Below are 9,103 nucleotides of genomic sequence, written 5' to 3' on the forward strand. Positions count from 1 at the left end.
ATGCAGATGATACCGCCCTCATAATGTTGGGCGCTAATACCAAGAACATAGAGTAGATACTCTCCTCGGAGCTCGAGTCTATTAGGGAATGGCTGACAACAGGCAGCACAGTGGTGTAGTGGTTAGCACTGTTGCCTCACAGGAAGTAGGTTCTTGGTTTGAGCCCAGTGGCCAACGGAGGCCTTTCTGTGTGGAGTTTGCATGTTCTCCCTGTATCTGCATGGGTTTCCTCCGGTTTCCCCCACAGTCCAAAGACATGCACGTTAGGCTAATTGGTGGCTCTAAATTGACCGTAGGTGTGAATGTGAGTGTGGATGGTTGTTTGTGTCAGCTCTGCAGTGACCTGGCAACTTGTCCAGGGTGTACCCCACCTCTTGCCCATAGTCAGCTGGGATCGGCTGGGATAGACTCCAGCTTGCCCGCGACCCTGCACAGGACAAGTGGTTACGGATAATGGATGGATGGATGGATGCTTGACAACAAGCTTTCCCTTCATGTTGGACAAACCAATACAATTCTATTTGGCTCCAAACAAATTAAGAAAACAAAATTCCATTCAGGTGCAATGTGTTGGAAATGCATTGAAATGCCAAACTAAGGAGAATTACCTAGGTGCCACTCTTGATCAAGCTTTATCTGGAGAGAACATGGCCATAGATGTAATTACCAGGGCAAATCCATCCATCCGATATCTGTAACCGCTTATCCTGTGCAGGGTCATGGGCAAGCCGGAGCCTATCCCAGCTGACTATGGGTGAGATGATCATTTCAGCATTGCGTGCTGTTTGTGTGCAAATTTGTTCATTTGTAATTGTTAACTGTTTCCATGTTCTTTGAAATAATATGGCGATCTAGAAAATAGCATTTAAAGATCCTTTTTGAAGCTCAGATTTAGAAGTATAATATATGAACTGAACTTTTCCTCCATTTTTATGGACCAGTTTGGTCATTTCCCACCCACCAGCCAGCTCTCCCTAATCATATGACAACTCCCAATTGTGGAGAGTGTGGACTCATGAAGCTAGCCTCCACATCTTTTGAAACTCTTGCTGTATCACAGGCCAGGGTAACACACTCTGAGAAAATGGCTATCAACCTTCTTCTGCATACATGAGCTCAGAGATGCCCAAGATTCGTTAGTATCCTTGTGATTGACAAGAAATTGACAGTGTGCCCCTCTCACACAGAGTATAGCTAATTTTTCTCCCTGGACTCCTGGCCATGGATGACTAGAACATCAGGATTCGAGCATGTGATCTCCTGACAATACAGTGAATGTTTTCCCATTACATGATCAATAGTTGGTGTCTGTCTGTCTGTTGCCATCCTCACAGCTGAGGGTCAACAATCCAGGAAACCATTCTGCAAATTTATACAGCATCCAGGTTGAGTGGTACTTGCTGCTCATTGATACTTTAAGCAGTGGCCTGTCTCCACTAACCTGAAGGTCTCCTGAGCTGTGATACTTACTACCCTTACTTTACGCCTGTGAGACCTGGACTGTTTACAGCAGACATGCTAAGCAGCTCAATCACTTCCACTTGACCTGCCTCCGCAAACTTTTTCATATCAAGTGGCAGGACAAAATCCCAGACATGGAGGTCCTAAAATGGGCTGGACTTCCCAGCGTGAACACTCTTCTACAGAAAGCCCAAGCCAGATGGACCGGCCAGGTTGTCAGGATGCCAGACAGTCGACTGCCCAAACAGTTGTTGTATGCAGAGCTGTGCCAAGGCAAGAGCTCATCTGGGGTGCAGAAGAAATGCTTCAAAGACAGTCTCAAAGTGTCCCTCAAAACCCTAGAAACAGCTCTCAACTCCTGAAAGTCACTTGCTCAGGATTGTCCAGCATGGTGGGCAAAGCTCAACAGTGGCATACATGCAGCAGAGATGAAATGCAGCGCCGAGGCCCAGAAGAAATGAGCTGTGCAGATGGCTCAAACTATCACCACCCCCACTACAGCACCTACCCACACATGCCCGACATGTGGGGGTACCTTCAAAGCCCGGATTGGCCTCATCAGTCAACTCCGGACCCACAACTGCCACCCACCAAACTGAAGTCATGGTCTTCTTTGACCCTGAAATACAAACATCATCAGTGTCCCATCTTTACTCATACTGGGATCCTGGAGAACTCTTTACCCTTTACATATGTGACGAGTCATGGAATCCACGGACATATGTCGGCCGAAACGAATCTGAGAAAATCGCAAAAGAAGCATTAATTAATTAATTAATTAATGCTTCTTTTGCGATTTTCTCAGATTCATTTCGGCCGACATGTGTCTGTGGATTCCATGACTCGTCACATATTACATTTTACTGCTTTCAGTATAACAAGTAGTTATTAGTTTTAATGAGTTGTAGTTACTTTTCTGGGTGAAACGGTGGTGTAGTGGTTAGCACTGTCACCTCACAGCAAGAAGATTCTGGGTTTGAGCTTGGTGGCCTTTCTGTGTGGAGTTTGCATGTTCTCACCATGTCTGTGTGGGTTTCCTCTGGGTGCTCTGGTTTCCCCCACAGTCCAAAGACATACAGTTAGATTAAGTTGCTACTCTAAATTGCCCATGTGTGTGAGTACGCAGAAGGAACTGGCCACCCTACTGCTGCAATTCTGGCCAAGTCAACCAAACATGGTTAGGCAGTGATGACGATGAGGCACTTTTATGTCTAAGGAAAGAAAGTGTCACTAAATGAGGCATGCCAGCACAAACTGAGTCAGGTGTAGCAAAAGTTTATTCTGAGAGCATGATTTGAAACAATAACATGAAAAAAATATCACCCACATTTTACATTGTTTTTCTAATTTTGCCATAAACATACGTACTACTTAATCTATAATGTATCCATCACCAAAATATTATACTGTAAAACAACCTATAAATGACTTTGTAGGTCAAATAAATGTTATAATGCCATTTATTAATTAATATTTCAATTTTCACATCAAAGTTTATCGCTGATTTTCTCCAAACTTGATTTTTTGTTATGGGGATGGTGATGATGATGAGGATGGCAGTGAGGATGATTATGATGGGGATGATGATGGGGATGGCGGTGGTGATGGTGGTGGGGATGGTGGTGGTGATGATGATGGGAGGATGATGATGATTATGATGGGGAAGATTATGATGGGGATGGGGATGATGATTATGATGGGGAGGATGATTATGATGGGGAAGATTATGATGAGGATGATGGGGATGGGGAGGATGATTATGATGGGGATGATGGTGATTATGATGGGGAGGATGATTATGATGGGGATGATGGGAATGATTATGATGGGGATAATGATTATGATGGGAATGAGGATGATGATTATGATGGGAATGGGGAGGATGGGAATGATTATGATGGGGATAATGATTATGATGGGAATGAGGATGATGAGGATGATTTTATTTATTTTTATTTATTTATTTAACTTCGCCTATTAAAATATAAGCTGGTGCCCACAACAGCTTCACCGATTACTGTGGGCCCGAAGGGAAAAAAATAAATAAATAAAAAATACATTAACCATTCCACACAATTAACTGCAGCAACTGACTGCAGTTACCAAACTACGGCTGGTATTGCACTTTAAACAAATAGTTTTCCAAGTATGAGGATTGTCTACATCATAGTTAATCAGTCGGGCAGAGTTATAATATACATACATCAGGCTCTTAAACTGATTTAAGGTTAAATTAGGCTGTTTCAGATTAACAGGAAGGACATTCCATGTTCTGATTCCTTCTTTATAAGAACATCGCTGAAAAGTCAGAGTTCGGCATTTACGAGATCGATAGTTTCTTTATCCAGAGTTCCTTGATCTTGTTACTCTAGTACAGGGGTTCCCAAACTTTTCCATGCCAAGGCCCCCCAAACAGCATTAGCTTCTGGCCGGGGACCCCCTTTGCAAACCCACAGACAATGCTACAAAATATGTAAAGAAACATCAACATTTAGAATGTTTTCTCTTTTATTCAACAGTCAATAATTGTTACATTTGTTTAGCATAAGAATATTATTAACTAACATGTTTTCAACACAAATATTTTCGCACTGAACAATAAACTTTTCAACAAACTGTTGATAAGAACAGCACAAAAGAAATCAAACCACTCTCAATTGTGTGTGTGTGTGTGTGTGTGTGTCTGGGAGTGACAAACGGTTTACACTAGTGGGAGGGATGGGCTTGGTGGCTCCTACATAGTTTGTCAACCCTGGGCTTAATCTCCGTCAGTGCCATACGCATGTCGTTGTCCACATGTAGACATGCTCTGTTTGGTTTTGAGTACCTTTAAAGTTGAAAAGCCAGACTCACACAAGTAGGTTGTTGCAAAAGGGAGAAGGCATTTCAATGCCCTGTCAGCCAAGCTGGGATAGTTCTTTCTTACATGTAGCCAGTAGTTAGACAGGGGAAGAGCCTCAAAGTCCATTTTTAAATCCCCTGAGTTTGTCATCTCAAATCGGCTCCTCCTGTGACTTTAAGTCCAGACTAGAACCGACACCGGGGGCAAAGGGGTTCCTAACCCAGTTTAAATGTGTGTTTTTGAGGTCAGGGAAATAGTCTTTGAAATATCCTTGGAGGTGCTCCAGGTGGGACTGGATCAGTGGAGAGACGGAGCCCAAATCATCACATAACAGCAGCTCCTGGTGAAGTAGTGGGAACATTTCTGTAACTCCCTCCTGGAGCTTGTTTGACCACAGCATGATCTTTTTGGAAAAAGCACGCACTTTGTCTTGCACCTGGAGTATGTACGCGTCACGTCCTTGCATGCTTTGATTCAGTACATTTAGATGCTAGAAAATGTCTGACATGTACTGTATGCAAGTTTGCGGATCCAGGTTGCATTGGTGAACCGATCTGCCAGCTGATGCTTTTCAGATGAGAGGAACTCTGCAACCTCCCTCTGCAGCTCATAGACACAGTTCAAAACTGCGCCCCGTGACAGCCAGCGCACGTTCGAGTGAAGCAGCAGACCCTCAAAACGAGCGCCCATCTCATTACAAAGCAGGGTAAACAGTCTGTGTTTCATGGGACGGGCTTTAATAAAATTCACTACTTGTATAACCTCCTGTAGTACCTGATTCAACTCATTATCCATCCTTTTTGCGACCAGTGCCTCGCGATGGAGCATGCAGTGTGTGGCCACTACATGCGGGGCCTTCTGCTTAATGAGAGCGGTCACTCCACTGATCTTCCCGGTCATTGCCGCGGCTCCGTCCAAACACACCCCCACACAACGGGTCCAGTCCAATCCGTTAGACTCAATGTAATCATCCAAAACTTGAAAAATGTCTTTCCCAGTAGTTCTTCTTTCAAGTGCTTTACAAAATAGTATTTCCTCCACAAATCTTTCCTGTGAAATAAATCTGATTTACACAAGCAGTTGGGCCGCATTGGATAAATCTGTGCTCTCATCCAGCTGAAGTGCGAAGTATTCGCTGGCTCTCACCTGCTCCAACAGCTGAGCAGATACGTCTTGAGCCATGTCACCAATCCGTCGGCTCACGGTGTTATCAGAGAGTGGGACAGCATCGATTTTTTTTTTTTTTGGCAGCATCCTCACCAAGCAATTCTCGGACAATGTCTTTGGTGGCTGGTAAAATCAAATCTTCTCCAATTGAGTGAGGTTTTTTAGCATGAGCAATGTGGTACGAGGCAAAAATGATGCCTTCAGGGCCCGCTCGGGGACAGTAGCTTGCTGGGTGAATGCAGCAGATTGCCTGACCAAATGCTCTTCTTTGCATTTGAAGAAATCTACTGTTTTTTTTTCGGCATCTGTCGGATGTTTTTGTACCAAGTGATGCTGAAGTTTTGAAGGTTTTAAGCACTCGTTTTACAGGGTCTCCAGACAGAGGACACATTTCGGGCAATCATGGCCATTTTTCTGTATGGCTGTAAAGCCATACTTAATGCATGCTGCCTCATATTTTCGGATTTTAGTTGGCCAGGACTTCTTAGTTTTTTTTCGCAGCAGTGTCCTCCACAGCAGGGCTGTTGGTTTGTTCCTTCGGTCTCTTCTTAAAAAACCTGTCCATTTTGCGCTAGCAATACGCTAGTTTGAAGAGCAAAGCAGCTTGATAAATGGTGCAAACCGCAACGTCACAGGTAATCAGAGAGATGAGCTTGGCGAACAACATTTCGATATGATGTATTATTATTAATAATTATTTTATAATAATGATTAAAAACTAATTACAATATATTTAATAATTATTAAAAAAAAAATTTCGCAGTTTTTTTGTTGTCGTCCCTCCAACTTTGAGGCCCCCCTAACGGCCCCCCAGGGCCGTTGAAGAAGACCAGGTCCAAAAACTCATGCCAATAAGTAACAGGTAAGAGTTCAGTAGCAATCAGCCTGTCCTTATAGCTTTCAGAACAGATGAAAGGAAGATTGAGGATGAATTTTGTTCCGTGTCTCTGAATGCGTTCAATTCTCTGTATCAGGTCGATTGACTGAGTACACCACACCTGTGTTGCGTATCCAATAGCAGGTCGTACTATAGTTAAGTAGATGGTCCGGTGTATATGATAGCTCTGTAATTGACTTGCGCAGCGTCGTGCAAAGCCGAGCAATTTATTGGCTTTAGCACAACGGTCTAACATGTTTGGTCCACATCAAATTGCAGCTAATCCAGACACCAAAATATTTTTCAGCTCATGTACCATATCTTCTAAGGTCTTACCATCCAGTTGATAAGATGTTTCTACAGGATTGATTTTTCTCGTTATCTGTTGACTTTTACACTTATCTGGGTTAAAGAGAAGGCCAGAAGTTGTAGACCAGATTTCACAGCTATTTAGATCTTTTTTTTTAAAGATTTTTGGGGCTTTTTCCACCTTTATTGGATAGGACAGTGTAGAGACAGGAAATGAACAGGAGACAGAGAGGGATTGGGAAATGACCTTAGGTTGGAATCAAACCTGGGTCCCCGGAGTTATGGTATGGCACCTTATCCACCTGAGCCACGACGCCCCAGCTATTTAGATCTTTTTGAAGGGCAGCATTGTCTGAGATGGAGTCTATACAGCTGAAGATCATGGTGTCATCAGCAAATGCGGCACACTTGGAATTGCTTACGATGTCAGGCAAGTCATTTACGTACAGCAAAAACAGGATATGCCCGAGAATCGAGCCCTGAGGAACTCCAGATGTAACAGTTTTCTCAGATGATGTTACCCCAAGGACAGTTACCCTTTGTCTTTGGTTGGCAAGATACGACTCCAGCCATTTAAGGAGGTTTCCCGATATGTTAAAACTGCGCATCTTTCTAATCAGAGCAGCATGGTTCACTTTATCAAAAGCTTTGGTCATGTCCAAATAAACAGCATCAATCTGCTTCCCAGCATCCAGGAGAACTCCAATGTGCTCGAGCACTTCGATGAGTTGTGTAGTACAAGAATTCCCTGGAAGGAAGCCATGTTGTGCATCATTGATTAACTTCAATAAGTGATCACGTATATTGATGACAATACATCGGTCTAGAATCTTCGAAACTAATCGGTAAGAGGGAAATCGGTTGATAGTTTTCAACCTGGGTTTTATCGCCCTTTTTATGGATGCGTACGATGTTAGCCAGCTTCCAGAGCTAAGTGACACGTTAAATAGTTGGGTGAGTGATGGAGCGATCTCTTCAGCTACCCCTTTTAGCAGGCGAGAGGTGATTCCGTCAGGGCCAGCGGCTTTGTTACTATCCAGTGACTTAAGAACATCAAATACTTCACTCACGGACAGACATACGTCTATCAGATCTAAACCTTGAGATGAAGCTTGGGTGGAAGAAAGATCTTCCAACATTCAATGACTAAAAACAGACGCAAAATGTTCATTGAACAGTTCCACTACTTCAGGTGGTGTAGAGGCAGTTTGAACACTGGAAGAATCTCTAGCTGTATCTTGGTTGCATCCCCTAACGACATGTTTCGGTACACTAGCCGCTTTACTGTCGGTCTTGAAGACAGACCAAAACCTTTTTGGATTAGCCTTGAGGTCTGTGACCAGAGAGTTGAAGTATGATTCTTGGCTCTCCCTTACCATTTTCTAGACCACTGCGCATAGTTTCTTGAACTTTTCCATGAGGACTTCGGTTAGAGAAAATTTCATCTTACAGTGAATTGTTTCCTTTTTCTTGATGGCGTGAAGAATATCACTAGTTATCCATGATGATGAATGTCTACCTTTTAAGCCTTTTAGTTGGAATATAGTCTGTCACAGCGGCAAGAAAAGCGTCCTTCCATGCCTCCAGTATGAGTTGATGTCTGTGTTTAGATGTTCAACACTAGTAAAGTCAATGGCAGGGCGCAGCAAAGGCCGTCGAATTATGATGAAGCCCCATTATGATGGGGATGATGATAGGGATGGGGATAATAATGATGGGGATGATACCTTGAACATTTTGCTAATCTCTCTGGATTGGCTCCACAAACTTTAATCAATAATAATTAAGTGTAAATTTAGAATATCCAATAAAACAACTTTTCATCTTATCTGTTTGTTATATTTAATGACACCATTATAGGCTCTTTGACAATGTGTACGGTGAAAGTTTTAAGCAGAACTACTTAAGAAAGTGAAAATATTTTTGTCCAAGAGCGTATAATAACTCCTGTAAAACCCTGTTTATCTCCCAGAACAATGTGCACAACATGGGGAAGATTCCTGAGATCAAGCTGTCTCCATCGAGCAACTGTTTAAGAAGCAGAGCTGAGATCCAGAGCCCCGTTACAGATGTCCTACTGCTCGGACTGATGCTCTCACTGATTCTCTTGTAACATCTTCACCAGCCAAACATCAGTCAGACTCCAGCTGTAGAAAATAAACTGATTTAACTGTATATGACTGATCGGAGGATATTTGCTGGTTTATATCAATGTAGATTTTTGTTCAGAATGAAACAAATCATGCACAAACCTGTTAAAGATTTACTGTCGCTATTAAATCAAACACAGTTGTCATTATGTGAATCAGCTGCAGATGAATCTGATTAGTGTTAAATCTAAACTGTGCTTCTGCTGCTACAACTTTATTTTGTCTGTTTCAACTGCCAGTTCAAACAAAATGACACATATATAGTCAATATTAGAAAGTAGACTATGGTTCATGACC

The 9,103-nt window shown here is 42.7% G+C and overlaps 1 protein-coding gene across 1 annotated transcript in view; it reads left to right on the plus strand.

The window, feature by feature from the left end:
• The window catches only part of moxd1l (monooxygenase, DBH-like 1, like), a 52,341-nt gene extending 43,445 nt beyond the window's left edge, over positions 1–8,896 (plus strand). The window contains exon 13 of the mRNA XM_060915609.1: positions 8,629–8,896. Coding sequence (XP_060771592.1) covers positions 8,629–8,769 — 141 coding nt within the window. The 3' untranslated portion in view covers positions 8,770–8,896. The remainder of the gene's footprint in view (positions 1–8,628) is intronic.
• The last annotated feature ends 207 nt before the right edge of the window (positions 8,897–9,103 follow it).

The sequence above is a fragment of the Neoarius graeffei genome, chromosome 3, assembly GCF_027579695.1.
Source record: "Neoarius graeffei isolate fNeoGra1 chromosome 3, fNeoGra1.pri, whole genome shotgun sequence".
Classification (NCBI taxonomy): Eukaryota; Metazoa; Chordata; class Actinopteri; order Siluriformes; family Ariidae; genus Neoarius; species Neoarius graeffei.